The sequence below is a fragment of the Oncorhynchus keta genome, chromosome 37 (assembly GCF_023373465.1).
Source record: "Oncorhynchus keta strain PuntledgeMale-10-30-2019 chromosome 37, Oket_V2, whole genome shotgun sequence".
Lineage (NCBI taxonomy): Eukaryota > Metazoa > Chordata > Actinopteri > Salmoniformes > Salmonidae > Oncorhynchus > Oncorhynchus keta.
In genome coordinates, this window is record NC_068457.1 from 4,002,369 (window position 1) to 4,025,292 (window position 22,924).

The 22,924-nt window shown below is 40.4% G+C and overlaps 1 protein-coding gene across 3 annotated transcripts in view; it reads right to left on the bottom strand.

Moving 5' to 3' along the window:
* LOC118370084 (zinc finger protein 883-like) overlaps positions 1-22,924 on the bottom strand; it is a 151,955-nt gene that overhangs the window by 111,200 nt on the left and 17,831 nt on the right. Inside the window, exon 4 of one of the 3 annotated variants that reach the window (XM_035754878.2) lies at positions 13,790-16,038. The exons of the other annotated variants lie outside the window; for them this stretch is intronic. Coding sequence (XP_035610771.2) covers positions 15,173-16,038 — 866 coding nt within the window. The 3' untranslated portion in view covers positions 13,790-15,172. Of the gene's footprint in view, positions 1-13,789; positions 16,039-22,924 lie in introns of those variants that run through there. 3 annotated transcript variants of the gene reach the window in all.

The window sequence follows — 22,924 nt, forward strand, 5'->3', positions numbered from 1 at the left end:
AAAAGGGATGGGTGCATCAAGAAGTTTTAAAGGCCCACAACAGCAGAAATCCACTGTTTATTTGAGGTAAAAGATGATGCCCAGAGCATACCCATGAGTTCTACAACAATTGACGTCTGTTAAATTATTTGACAATGAAGACAGTCAAGTTAGCAACAAGTCATATTTTGTCTTGTGGTAACTACATTTACATTTACATTTAAGTCATTTAGCAGACGCTCGAGCGACTTAGAAATAAGTTATTCAAGTTGTTGAAATCCTAAACAGTGTGCCAGACAACTATTGGTCTCCAACTTAGGCCCATTTCTGTGTTTGCTAAAATTGCAGCAAAAGTGCAATGCACAAACAATTTGAATGCAGAAACACCTCCCTGCTAATGAGGAAACCGATAGTTATGGATGTAGTATATCTGCCTGGAGCAAAAATGGTGAGCAAAGATTTTAGTTTTTCACAATGTATTCTAAATATACCTTGCAAGGTCAGGAGTGCTACTTAAGGTAACTCACATTAAGCTCTGGGTCTATTCCCTAATTCACCACCGTGGGGGAAAACTCAGGGGAGTTCTCATAGGCTGACAGCAAAAATAGCCTCCATTTCCAGGTTGAATATGAGTACATTTCACACTACTTTTGGATTATAATTGTAAGGCTCGCTTGAATGTCCTGGCTAATATGTTTGTGTTTTTGTCGCAAATCAACTGCTATATACTTAAAAAACTTAACCAGTAAAATGCTCTTTGGCTAGCTTTAACATCAGCCATAACGTCACCTAACAATAACATAGACCTACTGTAGGACCCATTACTCGACCTAACAATAACATAGACCTAGGATTATAAATTATTTAATATTTCAGGTGAAACATGGAAGTTAAAATGTCTGTCATTACATTTCATAACCAGATAATTTTGTGAATAATCCCACTAGGCTACTCTGTAATGGGTTGTCATTCTAAATGTCCTGAATAGAGGAAAATAGCTGTGTGTTCTTATGAGCAAAGTATCTCCATTTCCAAACAGACTAACGAGACGCTACTGTAAATCAAGCAGATGATAACATTATAAACATCAATGTGTTAGGCATGTTGGATCCAACGTGGAGCACGGCATAACTGTCTTTACCAGAGTAATGAATGAAGAAGCACTTTGGTTGTTGTGGCATGTCGTGATGTTTGTCATGTAACTGGCATTCAGAAAAGTATTTCCTGGATCAACTGATGATAGTTGAACATGTGACTGTAACAAAACAGCTACACTATTAAGAATTATGTGTAATTATTGAAAAACCGCGTTTATGACAGTATCCATTTGGGTGTTGTCAATAAAGTTAAGGTGACTCTCGGTTACAACCATTGGATTTAGCAAACTCTGAAATGATTTAGGATTTCTGTGTCCATGAAAACTGTTTTCCCGGCGTAACATAAGGAGACACTAAATGTTACGTAGTTAGAGAGCATTTGAGATCTGAATACAAAAAAACTGTCTGACAGCTAGATCCAGTATTTAAGTTGAAGTTCATCATTATGACAAGCGTAACATTATGACTATAACTACTGTTCCCTGAAGGAGGGAAACTAGGTACAACATATTATTAAATCCACCGCTCCCTGGAAGCCCCGCCTTCCACAGGTGATGAGCGTGAGACTCGGACATATTCCTTAAATGTAATACTGCTCTTCACCGACCCAGGAAGTGGCGGGGCCAAACAGGTGTTGTAACTTGTTCATAACTGGCACACAGATCGGTAGAAATGGTCAGATAAATTGGCTCTCTAAATGGAAATGGTTTGCCGATTTTACCGGAAACTTCATGAGCATAATGTCAGAATTTAGGAAGGCCAGCAGCAGGTCGGTTGGTTATTTTATTATAGTTATATTGATCTCTGGCTTCTTCAAGTCATTTGTGTTAATTATTTAATCAACCGCTTGAAGCATCATTTCAGTTCAAGTTCTATATGGTTCTATGTGGAAAAATACACGTCATAACATAACAAGTTCCGCAGTTGATTTGAATCAAACAGATTTGATTTGAATCAACAGTTGATTTGACATACAGTTGATTTGATTAAAAACAGTTGATTTGATTCAACACATACAGTTGATTTGATTCAACACATACAGATGATTTGATTCAACACATACAGTTGATTTGATTCAACACATACAGTTGATTTGATTCAACACATACAGTTGATTTGATTCAACACATACAGTTGATTTGATTCAACACATACAGTTGATTTGATTCAACACACACAGTTGATTTGATTCAACACACACAGTTGATTTGATTAAACACACACAGTTGATTTGATTAAACACAGAGGGTGTGTCTATATGGAAAAATACACGTCATAACATTTCAACCAATCAATTGGTAGAAAGAGAACAGTATGTTTTTGTTATCTGGGACACCCTAGAACATACAGTGCATTCAGACCCCTTCCTTTTAACACATTACATTCTATTCTGAAATTGATTATTTATTACATTATATTACATATACAAACATTTATTAATGATCAATCTACAGACAATAACTCATAATGACATCACATTACCCCATAAAAGTGAGAGAAAAAAGTTTAGAAATGCTTGCATACCAGTGGTTGTAACTCTGTAGGTCATGCCAGTAGGTTACAGTAGGTTGTAACTCTCTAGGTCATGCCAGTAGACTACAGTAGGTTGTATCTCTCTAGGTCATGCCAGTAGGATACAGTAGGTTGTATCTCTCTAGGTCATGCCAGTAGACTACAGTAGGTTGTATCCAAGTTGAAACAATTATCACCCCAATGTGGAAAATGTTGAATTTGGTCAACAACAAAATGTTAGGGCAGAGAGACATCTTGTCAGTATATCCATAATCTTTGGTGTAGCCAACCCAACTCTCGCATGGCACTATTGGGGGGCACGGTGTGTAGTAAAACATCACTACATTAAAATCACTACCAGCCGTGCCCCCCAGTCTGCGGCCAGCGGACAGACCCTTCTCAAATATATATGTTAAGTCACTTTGTGGAAACTAAATGGAGAAAACAAGGGGTAGCTTGTTCTCTACGTCGTCTGATTCTAGACATATCAGTTGTCATCCCAGGGCCCTCCGTTGAAGAGGTATTGACGAGCCAACTCCGAATATCCAAAGTTAAAAACACATTTAAGGCGGTACTTACTGGTGTTAATCAGATACCCTATCTGCTCCTCTTCATCTTTCAATGCGACAGTAATCTCCCCTTCCTTCTTCACTCCAAAAACTGCATCCTCCTCTTCTTTTACTGTAACATCCTCTTCTTTCACTGAAACGTCTTTCTCTTCTTCTTTCACTGTAACAGACTCACCCTCTACTTGTTTTACTGTAACATCCTCCTCTTCCTTCTCCTCTTTCACAACAATGATCTGCCACAGACCCTCTTTCTCCGTCCAGCAGACCCCCTCTCCTTTAACCAGAGGAGAGTAGTTTAGGGAGCTCATGGTCGGGGATGTTTGCTCGCTATCATTAGCGACTAGGCTAATGCTAACTTAACCAGCCAGCTACTATAGCTGACTAAAACAAAATAACGTAATATTAAATTAAATAGGTTAATTAACAAATAGATACGACAGAAGTGTGTCTAAAACACAGTAGCTAATATACATCGAAAGCGTCTAAATAGCTTGAATCTTTTGGCTATGTTGGCTAGCAAGCTACAGAGGTGGTTGACGAGCTGTTTCTGAAGAACCGTCCACTAGATTATACGTCACGTTGGCAGCTTCGCCTGAAAGACGCACATCGTCGTCTGCTGACTGGAGGGGAAACGCAGTTGGGGATCATATTTTATTTTCAGACAAAGATTATTTTAAATGGATTTAATTAAATAATACTATTATATTGAGACATACAAAAACAAGAATGCATTGATGGATTAGTGCGAAAAAGAAAATGTTTACTACAGAACATTTAAGGCAGTTTCATTTAAGTCATACTAAATCTAAATAAGTAGCTAGCTACTGTAGGTCTATACTGTTCCTACATGGTGTAACAATACATGTAGATGTATATAATGAACAGACTAGGTCTATACTGCTCCAACATGGTGTAACAATACATCATGTAGATGTATATAATGAACAGACTAGGTCTATACTGCTCCTATATGGTGTAACAATACATCATGTAGATGTATATAATGAACATACTAGGTCTATACTGCTCCTACATGGGGTAACAATACATCATTTAGATGTATATAATGAAATACTAGGTTTTTGTCCCATGGTGTAACAATACATCATGTAGATGTATATAATGAACATACTAGGTCTATACTGCTCCTACATGGTGTAACAATACATCATGTAGATGTATAAATGAACATACTAGGTCTATACTGTCCAACATGGTAACAATACATCATTATTTATAATGGAATAGACTAGGTCTATACTGCTCCTACAGGGTAACAATCAGCATACATCATTTAGATACACCTGTTCAAAAGATTGGGGTCACATTAGAAATGTCCTTGCTTTTGAAAGATCCATTTTTGTCCATTAAAATATTTGAAGAAATACAGTCTAGACATTGTTAATGTTGTAAATGACTATTTTGGAAACTGATTATTTTTATGGAATATCTACATAGGTGTACAGAGGCCCATTATAACATCAATCCTTTGTTCCAATGGCACATTGTGTTAACAATCCAGGTTTATAATTTTAAAAGGCTAATTAAACATTAGAAAACCCTTTTGCAATTATGTTAGCACAGCTGAAAGCTGTTGTGCTGATTTAACAAAGCTTTTGTAAACAGTTTTGTTGCATAACAATCAGGCAGTAGAACAACAATAATCATCACCCTCTTTACCAATCTTCCCCTCTTAACATTGGGTTTGATTCAGACCCTGCCAGTATGGCCAGAAATGTATTCCAAGGTCCTTAACTTATAACCATAGAACCACCACAGACCTTTCATGCATGACTAAAAACACCTAAGTATTAGATTTCTGCCATGGTCTAGTAAGTCACTGCATCAGACACCATTCACAATGCTGGCTGAGGTACGAGTAAAACATGACATATTATTTCCTAATTGTAAAACAAAAAAACACTCCTTTATCAACTGGTCTCTCACTGTTTAACCAGAATAACAGGAGTTGTGTCCTTCAAACTGTTAGTCCATAATCAACTAATCAAGTCTCTCACTGTTTAACCAGAATATCAGGAGTTGTGCCCTTCAAACTGTTTGACTGTTAGTCCAAAATAATATTCAGCTACTTAGATGTAATGTATTGTTATGTTCTCTATAATGAAACATCACCTATTAAATAAAGTTGATAAGATACTCTTAAGACATTAAATAAAAAATGGTTGTTCAGAAATGATTCATTCATGCTCTCATGAAATGAACAAAATATTTCACAATCATTACCACTGCTGATATTCACAGAGAATAATTACAAGGATCAAATTTCTCAGTTGCATTGACCTGCAGACATCAGACACCCCCTCTCCCTTATGCACACGTGACTGAAATGTCTGTATGTGTATAGGATGTAGAGGGATAATTACAGTGCACCGGTTATTGACTGGAGACTTAATATGCTGAAAACAGGTCTCTAGTGGAATGACAACGAAATAGCTGCTCGTTAAAGAAGCGATAGAGGGAGAGAGAGAGGTAACCATATGCTGAAAACAGGTGTATTTGTCCCTGTGTTTCCTGTCTCTCTGTGCCAGTTCATCTATGACCTGCCTCCTCTTTCTGACCTGGTCTCGTTGAACTGACTCACTCAGAAGGGTATGGATGTCTGCTTTGCTGGCTCTGAGGAAAAAGGCTTCTGCACTCTCTCAATGAGTCTTGCTTCTCGCATGTAGGAACATGCATTCTCTGATGGGCATGTTTCCAGGCCTGCATGCCTCCTTTGACAAATGCCCTATCACTGGCTGAAGGTTTTGCAAATGACAAGACATACTGAGCAGAACAAGGAGGGAGTTACTTAAAAGTATGTCAGCCATTTTCTGTTTGTGCCATCTTTGGAGTGGAGTATATTGGGAATGACTTTGAGGGGTTTGTTTTGGGTGATACTGAAATAATAAGTCAAAATCCTTGGACTGAGGACAGGCAAAATAATCAAATGGATTTTCATTGCTTTCAATGTCCCTTTCTATTTTCCCTATACTGGGCTCTGAACCTCTCTCGCTCTAACTCTGCACATCTAGTTGCTCTGCAGAATTGTAAGAACCGATGCCCGACAGGAGAAGCAGGTACGGGGAGTCAACCATTTATTCTGGAATGGACAAAGAATACGCACAGGAACAGCGTCAGCACACGGATAAACAAGGCCATATGACAAACAATCCCGAAGCAGGGAACAGAGCTAGGAAACAGGCAGTTATAGGGAAGGAAATTACACAAGTAATTGAGTCCACGTGAGTCCAATGAGCGCTGATGTGCGTGACGGGGAAAGGCAGGTGTGTGTACTGAAAGTGGCTTGAGTGCGTAATGTTGGGGAGTCTGGCGCCCTCAAGCGCCAGAGGGAGGAAGAGTGGGAGCAGGCGTGACAAAAATTAGATTAACATTGTAAATAACCTCAATTTAAACTTGTATTACATGTGCAGTCATCGATTGTATGCCTGATTACAGTCCCACTGATCATCTCAGAAATAAAGCTCATATTAATCTAAAATCATAGCCTACATGTTTAGGTTTGTGCTCTGAAGTTGTTCCTGAAGGTTCCTGCTCTGAGTCTGACTCTGAACTGACCACCATCTCCAGTTCTGCAGGAGCACCTGAAGCTCTAGTGCTGCTGCTGCTTCCTTCTGCACCTTGTAATGCTGGTACTAATGGTGTTAATGATCTTTGTCATTTCCTGTGCTGTGTCACACAGGCTACTGGGTTACGTTCATGGATGTATTATGGTTACGTTGCTGTAGTCTGTTTCGCTGTACAGTGTATGTACACTTTCCCCAGCTTATGTGGCAAGTCCATATTCTTGGTTTTACTATTACCGTAATGTATGGACTATTAAGCGCACCTGAATATAAACCGCACCCACTGAATTATTAAAAAAATATGTATTTTGTACATAAATAAGCCACACGTCTACCGGTACATTGAAACAAATGAACTTTACACAGCCTTTAAATGAAACACGGCTTGTAACAAAAATAAATAGGCTTTAACGAAACACGGCTTGTAACAAAAATTAAACAGTAGCCTACCAAGAAAGTCATTGGTCACCATCTTCCTCCTCCTGTGCACTGAAACCACTGAATCATCTCCTTCGGTGTCGGAGTTGAATAGCCTCAGAATTGCTTCATCCGATGTTGGATCGTTTTCATTGTCGCTCTCATCACTTTCATCCGGAGGCAAATTCCCCGCTGAACTGCCCTCAACAACACGCAGCAGTCCAGCCTTTCGAAACCCGTTGATGATAGTGGATTTTTTGACAATGCTCCACGCTGTCAGGACCCACTGGCAGACTTGACCATAAGTTGCTCTTTGCATGCGGCCCATTTTAGTGAAGGATTTCTCCCCACTTGTCATCCAAGCCTCCCACTGAACACGGAGCGCCACCTTAAATGCACGATTTACACTGATGTCGAGTGGCTGCAAATACTTTGGGCCATCTGCTTTTCTTCCCTCTGAAAGCTTTTGTTGTCTTTTTGCACTGAGTCAGTTCCTCACGCTGCTGTTTCCAACGTCTTATCATCGACTCATTCCTTTTCCAACAGCCAGATCGATGCCTTCAACTTGAAAGCTGCATCATATGCATTTCTCCGTGTCTTTGCCATGATGAGGGTGACAAATTACTACCGTAATCAGAATGATGGGAAGTTTGAGCGCACTCGATTTACGTCACATTATGTGACGGTGCTCAGTTTTTTTGAAAGCGGGAAAAATCCATAAATTAGCCGCATCATTGTATAAACCGCGAGGTTCAAAGCCTGGGAATAAAGTAGCGGTTTATAGTCCGGGAATTACGGCAGTTGAAACATTTTGCCTTCAATGTCATATTCTGATCGCTATGTTGCACTCATTGCTATGATATAATTCCTCCATGAAGACGTAAGAAGTGCAAACTGTTTAGCCTCCCGGCCGCTGTGTCACTATTATTAGCTAGGCTACTTAGCTAGCCATGCTGGGTGTCGTGTGTGTGTGTATCAGTGTGTGTGTTTCTGAATGACCTGGTCCCTTACTGGCAAATATGTCGCTTATTTTGAAGCATTTAGCTGCGTCTGTGGCAAGGGCCTTTCTCTTTTTTTATTCTCTCCCTCTCTGCTCCATATTTCATTTTCTGACCGTCCATTTTGCAGTGTGACTTGTCTAAAATCTTATCGGTAGTTGCTATGTGCGTCGCGGAGTGATGTAATTTCTGCGCAGGGACACTGCAGCGAGAGTGAGAGTCGCGCCTGATGCATGGATTCTCCATCAACTCATTCCTGCTTGCTATATTATCTCTGGTCAAGTTGATTATTCACAGCAGGCCAAAACGACCCTCAAGCCAAAACGGCCCTCAAGCCAAAACGGCCCTCAGGTCAAAACGACCCTCAGGCCACGGGGAAATGTCCTGGTGCTCCTTACGGCCAGTCCGCCATTGCCACTCGGCCATCGCTCATCCATATGCTTATATGTACATATTCTCATTCACCCCTTTAGATTTGTATGTATAGGTAGTTGTTGGGGAATTGTTAGATTACTTGTTAGATATTACTGCAATGTCAGAAATAGAAGCACAAGCATTTCGCTACACTTGCATTAACATCTGCTAACCATGTATACATGACCAATAACATTTGATTTGATTTTCCAGTTATCTACCAACTTGAAAGAGGGAACTTTAGCATAAAACCCACATGGAAAACTGAGATTCGGCAAATAACATATAAAGAGAGGCTTATTTGACACCAAACCAACAAATGTAGTTACTAAAACATAAATTGTTAATGTACGATGTAAAAGGTGGATTTTATGATGTAATTTCAACTTTATACAGTTCTATCCCCGGGACCAAAAATTCATGCTTCCTACACTTTAACGTGTCTGTTAATAAAATATACATTTTACTCGACTGCGTTACCCACTCCAGTCAACAGCTGGCGGTCTGGGAATGTAAGGCAATGTTGCTGGTGTGGCGTATAATCTAGTGGACGGAACGTTTCTTTCAACAGCAGCAACAGTTTGTCAGACACCTCGGTAGCTTGCTAGACAAAATAGACGAACCAATAAAGCTCTTTAGACGCTTTAGTGTATATTAGCCACTGTGTTTTAAACCCACTTCTATCGTCTAGTTAGTTATTCGATTTTAATTTAATATTTACGGTGTTGTTATTATTCAGTTAGCGGTTAGTTAGCATTAGCCTAGCTGGCTAACATCTCCGACCATGAGGTGTTAGGGTTGCGTCAATCAAATCTGGTATCAGGATAAATACATACTTATTTTCCACCATAATTTGCAAATAAATTAATTAAAAATCCTACAATGTGATTTTCTGGATTGTTTTTCCTCATTTTGTCTGTCATAGTTGAAGTGTACCTCTGATGAAAATTACAGGCCTCTCATCTTTTTAAGTGGGAGAACTTGCACAAATGGTGGCTGACAAAATACTTTTTTGCCCCACTGTATCTGAAGTACGGGTGAACATCACTGGTGCTTTTCTAGTAGATCCCAGGAGCTGATTAGCTGTAACTTCAATAATGGTTAGTGGTATTATCAGACTGGCTAAAGCATACGTACCCTCAGGTCAGGTGTTACCTCTCAGGACAGGTGTTAAATGCCTGTTTGGGCCACACATCCACCATACATCAGCAACACCCTTAGTTTGATTCAAGCCTTTCACTGGCCAGGTGGCATTATTGGTTATGTTACTATTACAATCTGTTGCAGGCAACCGCCCATAGTCAAAACCCCTACATGTACCAGTGATGCAACTGTAGTTACCTCCGTACGCCTTAACACCCCATGGGAGCCTTTTGAGGAGGGACTTCCGGGAACACTAGAGGCAGAGTCTTACAAAGGGTGGAGTTGGGTTTAACATGGTAAAACTTTCCAGTATATACCTCCATCCTTCCCCCTTTCCCAAGGCAAATGGATGAGTAGCCAATAAAAGCCTAGTATGGCCACAAATAACGCAGTCCTTCCTTTGTAATGTCTTGGCAGTATATCGCATGTATGCCATCCACATATTTTCCCTACCGTCATATCCAGTTTTAGTACCCAATTGGTCGCTATCTGTGATATCCTTAACATTAATAACCTGGATAGGGTTTGGTATTTTGGTTGGTGGAGGCAGTGTTGGGCCTGGAGTGGTGGAGGAGTGTTTCTGGGTCTGGCTCTGGTTTGTCTGGGACCGCTGTGGCCTCGGCAGCACTTTTACAGAGAACACACCCATCGTGTCAGCCCCATCCCTTTCCAGACTGAGGGTATAGGTTCCTGCATCAGAAAGCTTAATGGACCTAATGGTTAGTAGGATTTCATCACCTTTACAGAGTTCAACAGTGCTCCCAGGTTTTCCCCATATCATGGAAAACCTATCCACCTTTGTGGGATCCCCTATGCTATAAGAATACCCTCTTCTCCAATCCCAAACTGTCCCAAGATGGTTATCATATAATCCCCATACCGACACCCTCCCCCATTACACAGGTACACTGGCACCCTCCTATACACAGGTGTTAAAACCAAAACCAAACACAAATATCTCAATTTCTTCCCTGTTTATCCAGATTAAGGGATCCCACATGCTTGGTTAATATAAAATCCTCATCGTCTAAACTATGGGTCAGGTTCCCCTCTTTAGCCTTCTCGGGGGTCCATGGTGTATCAGGAATATGGCTCCCACAATCAGACAGCTCAGGACGACCAGCACTCCTGTAAAGCCCCACCCTTTCCCGGAAAACACATCAGCAGCCAGAGGCCAGACACACCCCTCACTTTTATGAACAAACACAGGGATGAAATGACAGGAAAAGGAAGTCTTTGTTAGAGAGATGGCCCCCAGAATCCTGTTGATTCCAGTTCTCCTCTCTAACACTGTGATTGTTCGACAGTGTCAGTGTGTCTTAAGAAGTGCGAACAGATCCATATCTTACTGGGATGTGAATAGGCGATGAGTGGAAAATCAACCAGCCCCAGAATTTCCACTTCCTGTTTGGAAGTTTGCCTGCCCTATGAGTTATGTTATACTCACAGACATAATTCAAACAGTTTTGGAAACTTCAGAGTGTTTTCTATCCAATAGTAATAATACTATGCATATATTAGCATCTGGGACAGAGTAGGAGGCAGTTCACTATGGGCACGCAATTCATCTAAAGTGAAAATGCCCTATCAACACTCATGTTATTCTGGTTAAACAGTGGGAGACTAGTTGATTAAGGAGTGGGGAGTTTTTTACAGTTAGGAAATAATATGTCATGTTTTACTCGTACCTCAGTCAGCATTGTGAATGGTTAGGAAATAATATGTCATGTTTTACTCGTACCTCAGCCAGCATTGTGAATGGTTAGGAAATAATATGTCATGTTTTACTCGTACCTCAGCCAGCATTGTGAATGGTTAGAAATAATATGTCATGTTTTACTCGTACCTCAGCCAGCATTGTGAATGGTTAGAAATAATATGTCATGTTTTACTCGTACCTCAGCCAGCATTGTGAATGGTTAGAAATAATATGTCATGTTTTACTCGTACCTCAGCCAGCATTGTGAATGGTTAGAAATAATATGTCATGTTTTACTCGTACCTCAGCCAGCATTGTGAATGGTTAGGAAATAATATGTCATGTTTTACTCGTACCTCAGCCAGCATTGTGAATGGTTAGGAAATAATATGTCATGTTTTACTCGTACCTCAGCCAGCATTGTGAATGGTTAGGAAATAATATGTCATGTTTTACTCGTACCTCAGCCAGCATTGTGAATGGTTAGGAAATAATATGTCATGTTTTACTCGTACCTCAGCCAGCATTGTGAATGGTGTCTGATGCAGTGACATACTAGACCATGGCAGTAAATCGAATACTTAGGTGTTTTTAGTCATGCATGAAAGGTCTGTGGTGGTTTCATGGTTATAAGTTACTGACCTCGGAATACATTTCTGGCCATGCTGGCAGGGTCTGAATCAAACCCAATGTCCACTTGGCACACTGGCAGGGTCTGAATCAAACCCAATGTCCACCTGGTACACTCTGGGCTAAACTTAGTCTCTTTCCATGAAACATGGATGCCAAATTAAAGTGCTTGGGAACCTAATAAGTCTTTAGGCAAAGTAACTAATGTGGTTAACCAAACCACCTCTAATAGACTTCACCTCCTTGGACCTCATCTCAGTGAGTTTAGTTTGGGGAAACCGTGGAGGAGAGGGCTTTGGACCTCATCTAAGTGAGTTTAAGTTGGGGAAACCGTGGAGGAGAGGGCTATGGACCTAATTTTATGGCAATGAGCAGGAGCTGTCACACAGTACCTGGTCTAGTTCATGACATTGAGGGGGAGATGGCAGCTGTAACACAGTATCAGTGGTGTAAAGTACTTAAGTAAAAGTTATTTCAAGTACTACTGAAGTAGTTGTTTTGGGGAATCTGTACTTACTATTTTTATTTTTGACAACTTGTACTTTTACTTCACTACATTTCTAAATGAAAATAATGTACTTTTTATTACATTTTCGCTGACACCCAAAAGTACTAGTTACATTTTGAATGCTTAGCAGGACAGACAAATTGTCCAATTCAGCACTTATCAAGAGAACATCCCTGGTCATCCCTAATGCCTATGGTCTGGCGGACTCACTAAACAGAGAACATCACTGGTCTTCCCTACTGCCTCTGATCTGATGGACTCACTAAACAGAACATCCCTGGTCATCCCTGCTGCCTCTGATCTGACGGACTCACTAAACACAAATGCTTCGTTTGTAAATTATGTCTGAGTGTTTCCCTGGCTATCCGTAAATAAAAAAACAAGAAAATGGTGCCGTCTGGTTTGCTTAATATAAGGGATTTGAAATGATTCATACTTTTACTTTTGATACTTAAGTATATTTAAAACCAAATACTTTTACTCAAGTAGTATTTTACTGGGTAACTTTCTATGAAGGTATCTATACTTTCACTCAAGTATGACAATTGGGTAGTTTTTCCACCACTGATCACAAGTCTAATCTGGTCTCCTTCAACATGGTGAGCCTCATTATGAGTCTAATCTGGTATCCTTCAACATGAGCCTAAATTGTCTGATGAAAAAGAAAACGCACACACTGATCAGTATCAATCAGCCTTTTGTTTTCTTTCAAGTTATTAACTAATGATGAACACACACAAGTTCTCAGATGTGTGAGTGCTTTACCCATTTCTAACAGTATCATTTCAAATGGAGAAAACATCTCAGCAACATGGAAACAATGTGGGAGGATTAGCAAATCCTGTTTCAGTATCGAAACTACAAACCACATGAACAAGTGCATTGGACATGTCTACGAGGTCAATACTAATCCATCATGTCTGCATTGGACACGCCTATGGGCCGGCAGGTAGCCTAGTGGTTAGAGCATTGGGCCAGAAACCCCGAGCTGACAAGGTAAAAATCTGTCGTTATGCCCCTGAACAAGGCAGTTAACCCAATGTTCCCCGGTAGGCCATCATTGTAAATAAGAATTGGTTCTTAACTGTCTTGCCTAGCTAAATAAATCTTTAAATAATTAAATAATTTTTAAATGTAGCAGAATTAAAAAATGATTGTACAATATCATCAGACTAAATTAGAATAACTCAATAAACCGGACAAACAGGGAATGTTCAATGACTCAAAAAGACACTATAGTTCATTCTGTGAATCAGCCCTTTATTTCCTATCATAAAGAACACCTGTGGAAATGGGCAGTGGGTATAGACATCCATCTGACTCCAAAACAAGACATGATTGAATAGTTGAATAGTGTCTAATCCAAATAATCAGCACAATGTCAGCTGTTAGTGCAGGGCTGGAACAGAAACCTGCACACCCAGTAGCTAGATCTCTAACAGCAAGGTTGGCCATGTATTTTCTAGGTCTCTGCATCATTGCTTTAACAGTATTGGTGTAGTCATACAACTTATTCTAACAGTAAACCAACAGCATATTCAGAACATTCACAAAGTATTCAGACCCCTTGACTTTTTCCACATTTTGTTACGTTACAGCCTTATTCTAAAATGGATTAAATAATATTTTCCTCATCAACCTACACACAATACCCCATAATGACATCACAATACCCGATAATGACAAAGTGAAAAACAGAAATACCTTATTTAGACCCTTTGCTATGAGACTCAAAATTGAGCTCAGGTGCATCCTGTTTCCATTAATCATCCTTGAGATGTTTCTACAACTTCATTGGAGCCCACCTGCCATAAATTCATGTCAGAGAAAAAAACCAAGCCATGCGGTCGAAGGAATTGTCCGTAGAGCTTCGAGAAAGGATTGTGTCAAAGCACAGATCTGAGGAAGGGTACCAAAACATTTCTGCAGTATTGAAGGTCCCTAAGAACACAGTGGCCTCCATCATTCTAAAATGTAAGACAGTTGAAACCACCAAGACTCTTCCTAGAGCTGGCATCCATTTCAAACAGAACAATCAGGGGAGAAGGGCCTTGGTCAGGGAGGTGACCAAGAACCCACTGGTCACTCTGACAGAGCTCCAGAGGTTCCTCTGTGGAGATGGGAGAACCTTCCAGAAGGACTACCATCTACACAGCACTCCACCAATCAGACCTTTACGATAGAGTGGCTAGACGGAAGCCACTCCTCAATAAAAGTCACATGACAGCCCACTTGGAGTTTGCCAAAAGGCCTCTCAGACTATGAGAAACAAGATTCTCTGGTCTGATGAAACCAAGATTGAACTCTTGGCCTGAATGCCAAGCGTCACGTCTGGAGGAAACCAGGCCCAATCCCTGCGGTGAAGCATGGTGTTGGCAGCATCATGCAGTGGGGATATTTTTCAATGGCAGGGACTGGCAGACTGATCAAGATTAAGGGAAAGATGAATGCAGCAAAGTACAAAACAATTTCCACTGATGAGGCTAATACCCATATCATGCTGAAATCAATAGAACAGGAGGCAAACAATTAGGGTTCTCCATTATTCAAATACTCCTACTACAATGTTTAAACATTCTACACTGTGAGATTTTATTTCATTGATATCATGAAACAACTCCTTCATGTATGTATTTTCTGATGATTGATCAGAGATCTTTTATCAGAGTATCTCTTGTCACATTGATCACAGCTATGAGGTTTCTCTCCTGTGTGTGTTCTCTGGTGTATAGTCAGATGGCTAGATGTAACAAAACTCTTCCCACATTGATTACAGCTATAAGATTTCTCTCCTGTGTGTTTTCTCTGGTGTGATAACATGCTGCTTGAGTGAGTAAAACTAATCCCACATTGAGTACAGCTATAAGGTTTCTCTCCTGTGTGTGTTCTCCGGTGGACAGTCAGATGGCTTGATGTAGTAAAACTCTTCCCACATTGATCACAGCTATACGGTTTCTCTCCTGTGTGTATTCTCTCATGTGATACCAGGATGCTTGACTGAGTAAAACTCTTCCCACATTGATTACAACTATAAGATTTCTCTCCTGTGTGTTTTCTCTGGTGTGATAACAGGTTGCTTGACTGAGTAAAACTCTTCCCACATTGAGTACAGCTATAAGGTTTCTCTCCTGTGTGTGTTCTCTGGTGTACAATCCAATGGCTTGATGTAGAAAAACTCTTCCCACATTGATCACAGATAAACGGTTTCTCTCCTGTGTGAATTCTCATGTGTACTTTTAGTGAATTTGATCTTAAGTAGCTCTTCCCACAATCAAAACAGTGGTAAGATTTCGCTCTTGTGTGTACTCGTTGGTGTATTTTAAGTTCTGATGAAGATTTAAAAGCTTTCCCACAGTCAGAGCAGCGTTGAGATTTCTTCCCTGTGGGTCTCCGCTGATGTTTCTTGAGGTGTTCTGATCTGGAGAGACTCTTCTCTGCCTTGTCAGCATCATGAGGTAGTTGAAGCTCCCGCGTCTCCCGTCTCTCTCCTGTGTGAACAACAAAATAGGGGATGTAAAAGGGGATGCCAACAGTGTAGCCATGATGTTGTACAACAATTGACATCTAATGAATGTTAAAATTATTTGACAATTGTCTTAAAATGAGCAACAATAGACATATTTTGTTTTGTTTTCACATTCGCAGTAAAATCGATGATTGTAGGCTAGAAATAAGTTAAAGTTGTTGAAACTCTAAGCAATGTGCCAAACGACTTTTGGTATTTTGGTCATTATAGGCCCCTTTCTGTGTTTGCTAAAATTGCGGCACGAGGGCAAAACACACACACTTTGGTTGCAGACAAAATTACTTTGTCCTCTCACTATAGAGAACCAGCCTCAGAGAATTAAACATGCAATAATTGGACTTTAGGACAATGAGTTTGGAACGGCAAGAGTTTTCCCAGTATACGCTTGATGTTTATACATTGTACGCTGTGTGGAAAATATCCAAATCAAAGAGAATGCTTTGGTAAAGATGAAATGTGAAGTTAGTTGTCTAAAATTGGATCTGAGTCAAATCCAGACCTCCAGCCTCTTTACTTGGTATAAGACATGTGAGTTAAGAATTGACCCGAGCTGCAGCCAAGGTCTGAGTAGTCAATGAACCCAAAATGCAACAAGAGGTTGAAGACAAAGGAACCTTCTAACAAATCCATGCTACGGATGAGTAGCTGCGTCTAATAGGGTGAGTTCAAGCAGGACCACTCGGTTACCACTCTCCATCGAATCTCTACACTGCTTTCATTCCTAACGCTGTGAGCCCTGAGCTGCAGGGCTGGCTGTCCTCAGAAGACCCCTTTTAGAACAAGGGGGAGGAAACAGACCATGAAGACAAGGACACTGACATTGTGAGGACAACCAGAGAGTAACACTAGAGAAGTGAAACATCCGAGGAACCAGGTCCACGCGGAGACCTCCCATCGGAGACCTTTAACACGTAATTATATTATATTCCGACCCATAATAGCGGCAGTTCGGGGCAAGGTTAGGGTTAAAATAAGCAAAGCTGACAAATGCACATAAATGTACATTTCTCTCGTGTACTTTCTCTTCTTCTCTCTCTTTTAAATTTTGGGTAACACGCAGCATAGTGTGTTGGACCGTTGTACTAAGTTCTATTCAATAGCCTAGACTGTGTTTTGTATATGTATATCTCATATTATCATTTGAGCTTGATAGTAAATAAATAATCAACTAAAATTGGTGTGGTACAGACTCATTGGTGGGACTCAGGTTTATGCAGATTCCCGGATTATGCGACGTTCAGAATGAGACTGTAGAGGAAATTGATTAATTAGCGACTGTTGTAAAATCGATATTCTGAAATTCTTTGAGTTAATCATTTGGGAAATAGAAACTCAATAAAACTAATTTTCCCATGGTGCCCCAGGTTAATGAGTTAATAATTGACAGATTTATTTAATCACGCAATTATAAACCGCTAATCATTCGATGAGCAGCAGTCGTCACATTAACCAATACGACGTCACGATATTACGGATGTAGTGTATCTGGTTGCAGAAACTCCCCCTTGCTAATGAGGAAACCGCTAGTTATGGATGTGGTATATCTGCTAATGAAGAAACCGCTAGTTATGGATGTAGTATATCTGGTAATGAGGAAACCGCTGGTTATGGATGTAGTATATCTGGTAATGAGGAAACCACTAGTTATGGATGTAGTATACAGTGGGGCAAAAAAGTATTTAGTCAGCCACCAATTGTGCAAGTTGTCCCACTTAAAAAGATGAGAGAGGCCTGTAATTTTCTTCATAGGTACACTTCAACTATGACAGACAAAATGAGAAAAATATGTAATATTTTTCATGAATTTATTTGCAAATTATGGTGGAATATAAGTATTTGGTCACCTACAAACAAGCAAGATTTCTGGCTCTCACAGACCTGTAACTTCTTCTTTAAGAGGCTCCTCTGTCCTCCACTCGTTACCTGTATTAATGGCACCTGTTTGATCTTGTTATCAGTATAAAAGACACCTGTCCACAACCTCAAACAGTCACTCTCCACTATGGCCAAGACCAAAGAGCTGTCAAAGGACACCAGAAACAAAATTGTAGACTGCACCAGGCTGGGAATACTGAATCTGCAATAGGTAAGCAGCTTGGTTTGAAGAAATCAACTGTGGGAGCAATTATTAGGAAATGGAAGACATACAAGACCACTGATAATCTCCCTCGATCTGGGGCTCCACGCAAGATCTCACCCGTGGGGTCAAAATGATCACAAGAATGGTGAGCAAAAATCCCAGAACCACACGGGGGGACCTAGTGAATGACCTGCAGAGAGCTGGGACTAAAGTAACCAAGCCTACCATCAGTAACACACTACGCCGCCAGGGGCTCAAATCCTGCAGTGCCAGACGTGTCCCCCTGCTTAAGCCAGTACATGTCCAGGCCCGTCTGAAGTTTGCTAGAGAGCATTTGGATGATCCAGAAGAAGATTGGGTGAATGTCATATGGTCAGATGAAATCAAAATATAACTTTTTGGTAAAAACTTCCATCAGCAAGGGCATTGAAGATGAAACGTGGCTGGGTCTTTCAGCATGACAATGATCCCAAACACACCACCTGAGCAACGAAGGAGTGGCTTCGTAAGAAGCATTTCAAGGTCCTGGAGTGGCCTAGCCAGTCTCCAGATCTCAACCCCATAGAAAATCTTTGGAGGGAGTTGTAAGTCTGTGTTGCCCAGCAACAGCCCCAAAACATCACTGCTCTAAAGGAGATCTGCATGGAGAAATGGGCCAAAATATCAGCAACAGTGTGTGAAAACCTTATGAAGACTTACAGAAAACGTTTGACCTCTGTCATTGCCAACAAAGGGTATATAACAAAGTATTGAGATAAACTTTTGTTATTGACCAAATACTTATTTTCCACCATAATCTGCAAGTAAATTCATTAAAAATCCTACAATGTGATTTTCTGGATTTTTTTTCTCATTTTGTCTGTCATACTTGAAGTGTACTTATGATGAAAATTACAGGCCTCTCTCATCTTTTTAAGTGGGAGAACTTGCACAATTGGTGGCTGACTAAATACTTTTTTGCCCCACTGTATCTGGTAATGAGGAAAGCACTAGTTATGGATGTAGTATATTTGGTAATGAGGAAACCACTATTTATGGATTTAGAATATCTGCATGGAGCCAAAATGGTGAGCGAAGATTTTAGTTTTCACAATGTGTTCTGAATATTACAGTAGGACCCATAACTTCACCTAACAAAAACATAGACCTACTGTAGGACCCATCACTTCAGCTAACAACATAGACCTACTGTAGGACCCATACAGTGAGGGAAAAAAGTATTTGATCCCCTGCTGATTTTGTACGTTTGCCCACTGACAAAGAAATTATCAGTGTATCATTTTAATGGTAGGTTTATTTGAACAGTGAGACAGAATAACAACAAAAAAATCTAGAAAAACGCATGTCAAAAATGTTATAAATTGATTTGCATTTTAACCCTTTCATGCGTGAGATTTTTTATGCACGTGATGTTAGAATGTTCTCTCCATTCCAGAATGTGATTGATACGTAACAGTACATTTTATCCGCGCTGCCCTCAAACTAAAGCACACAGCCTGTTTATATTTATAGGTTGTTTTCAATTTCAAATGATTTTCAAACAAGTTTTTATTTTCTAAAAACAGATTGAATTTAGGTGTGTTCCGCCTCCTCATTCATTCCCATAAAAAAAGTCATTTTTACTTTGTTATATATATATATATATATGTAAACATTCATACACATAGCTCATATATTATACAGCGCCAAGCCAAACCGCCTGACTCAAGTCATTTCACATACCCCTGCTAAAACAGGAACTAGCTCACACAGCCAGCAATAAAACTACCCCCCCTAACACTATCCCCTCAGCTCTGTTGTCTTACCACCCCAGGAAACAAAGACATTCCATCGCAAGAACACATACACCCAGCCATAAAACTGACCCCCTCTGTTCTCTTCTTTCACGACCCCCTCTGCTCTCCTGTATCAGATTTCCTGACACACAAATACTTGCTTGCATGAACACACACACCTTACCACATCTCAGTCCAGGTCAAAGGGAGCTCAGAGAACAAGACTCTGCTATGCACCAATGGGGCCTGCTCTGGCTAGAGCAAGGTCCGCCTCCAACTCTTTGTGACCAGTCAGAGGACCAAAACGACAAGACTCCACCTACTTTATTATATGTATAACAATGAATGTAACCTTTGAATAAGGTCTCTTTTTCACCTGACCCCTCATCGGGTTATATGAACTAGATCCGTGCACGATGTAGAACAAGATATCTTTGGCCAATAAACTGCCTTTTTTGATACACCTGATTCCACTCTGTCCAGCGTCGTTGATCTGCATTCCCTCTCCAGTATGAAACACTAACAACTTTTGCGGATAATTAAAATGTTGGGACATTTCTGACACGGACAAAATTCCCCAAGCACTTCCCAATTGTTTGTACAGTTCACGTCTGCAGACATTTTCTAATCTCCCGTCAGAACAGGATCCGCACACGTGTTGCGTACTGTATGTATGGAGCATAATATATTTGTGTATATTCTTTATCACCGCGGACACGTGAGGAAACGTTACTCATTTTATAACTTTTATGGTGTTATAGTCAATCGTGCTTATGTAGCCACATTCTTCTATTAGCTCTGTAAAACAATGCTACATGCGTCAGAGAAGTATTATCTTGTGTTGCATTCTGAAGCTACCATGGCCTTATGACTCTCAAGTGGTGCAGCGGTCAAAGGCACTACATCTCAGTGCTAGAGGCGTCACTACAGACTCCCTGGTTCAAATCCAGGCTGTATCACAACTGGCTGTGATTGAGAGTCCCATAGTGCAGCGCACAATTGGCCCAGCGTTGTCCGAGTTTGGCCGGTGTAGGCCATCATTGTAAATAATAATTTGTTCTTAAATTACTTGCCTAGTTAAATAAATAAAAAATATGACCATGGTTTGTTTATTTGGTCTATTAAGCATAGCTCTGTTCTGCCCTGCCTTGCCCCCTTGTGGAGCTCAACAGTTAGTTTCTTACTGTTATAACTCAAATCTGTGATTTTGTCAATGCAATAAACTATTTTTTTTATAGCAGTGTTTATTATGTTACTTCTTTGTAGTATTGTTTTATTGCTATATCCATATATTGTATTCTAATGAATAATTCCTCTTTATTCTGTACTTTCAGAAACCAGAAACCTTATTTGCCAATATCATAACTGGAGCTGGACATCTTTGGAGCTGAAGAATGAGGACAGCTTTTGTATGCTAACGTACACTCCTTAACAGTTGTACTGGATGAAAACATAGCAAGAAAACACACATGCCAATATGTAATATTCATCTATTTTATTGCAGTACTGGTAGTTGGTTCAACAACTTGTTTTACTAGAGGACAAAAACTGAAAGTGCATAACCCATATTTAATATCCATGCAGTGACTGAACAACAACTGCATTTCCACCCCCATCTCTAAAGGCATAGTATCATGGCAGGTCACCTGTCAAGTCACCTGTCAGGTCAGTCAGTCACTTATTGCTGCAGATGTGCTCAATGATGTCAGGCTGATAAGAACATTTCTTATTTTGTATAACGGGTCACTTAGGATGGCAGTAGCATTGTTGACGAAATGCAGGCATCGCAGCAGAACTAGGAAGCGATCATGGGAAAAGAGGGAGGCAAAGAAGGGAGTTGCAAACATAGGATCTGTGTTCCAGTATTCTCTTCGGGAGTTCTTCTTTACTATTCCCATGAGAAGGACTGTCACCAGGAAGGTATACATTTCACTAATTGTGGTTGTCACCCATTTAGCGAGTTTCCCCCTCACTCCTGGCTCTCTCTTCTCCTGTAGCTCTAAGGCATAGCGATTGGTCTCCTCAACTGTGTCTCCCACCAGCTCCTCTGTCAGAAACAACTTGAAGCACTCTGCCTCAGTTGGAAATGGCAAGGGGCGTTGCACTCCAGGCTGGGACTCGTCAAAGCAGACAGCAGGGCCAGGTGGGGTGAAATGACTGGTGGCCTTCCAGCTACCACAGAACTCCTGTACTTCATCCACTGTCGGTCTGCCTCCATCACCACCAGCATCTTCAAAGGGACCTGGTACTTCCTCAGTGGACAAGGGAAATTCAGATTCAGGGTTCTCAATGGCTACAAGGTTGGGGGGCAGCTCCTCACTGTCACTGTCAGAATCTGATTCCTGACTTTCATACTCAGACTCATTGTCAGAATTTTAAAAAATCTCCAGAATCTCCACATTTGTGAGTTGTCTCCTTTTGAAAGACATTGTTAATGCTACAGCTTAGCTCACTAGCTACATATATAAACAACAACACTGAATGGCGCAGAGTGGGAGGTTACGTGGTTGACTGCCGGCACGCGCCACTTGTATCAATACATCACTATCAGAAAATGTTTTGTGTGGCAGTTATTTGTGTATTTACGGTTTTATTCACATGTTTTCAATTCTAGATGACAAATCATGCATTCCGATTCTTGCACAGATTGTAATGGGCACATATTATGTGTGTAACATACTTTTTTGAAGGTTGTACTGATTATGATGAGCTAAGCTAATTCCAGCTGTGTAGCCATGTTTGTTGACATACAATGCATTCTGGGATTCACATCTGTTTGACCAAAGATGTTATACAAAATGAGGTGAGTAAGAGTTCAAATTTTTTGAGGACTTCTGGAAATTAATGGTGGGATGTGAACGACGGACACACCCCTTCAACATGCATACTACAAACAGACCAAACTCATCTTGTCTTCTCTTATTATCTTCGGTTTCTGTGAGGAAAAAACGCATGGCTGCGCCGGCTGAAACTAATCGTCGGATTACTTTCGA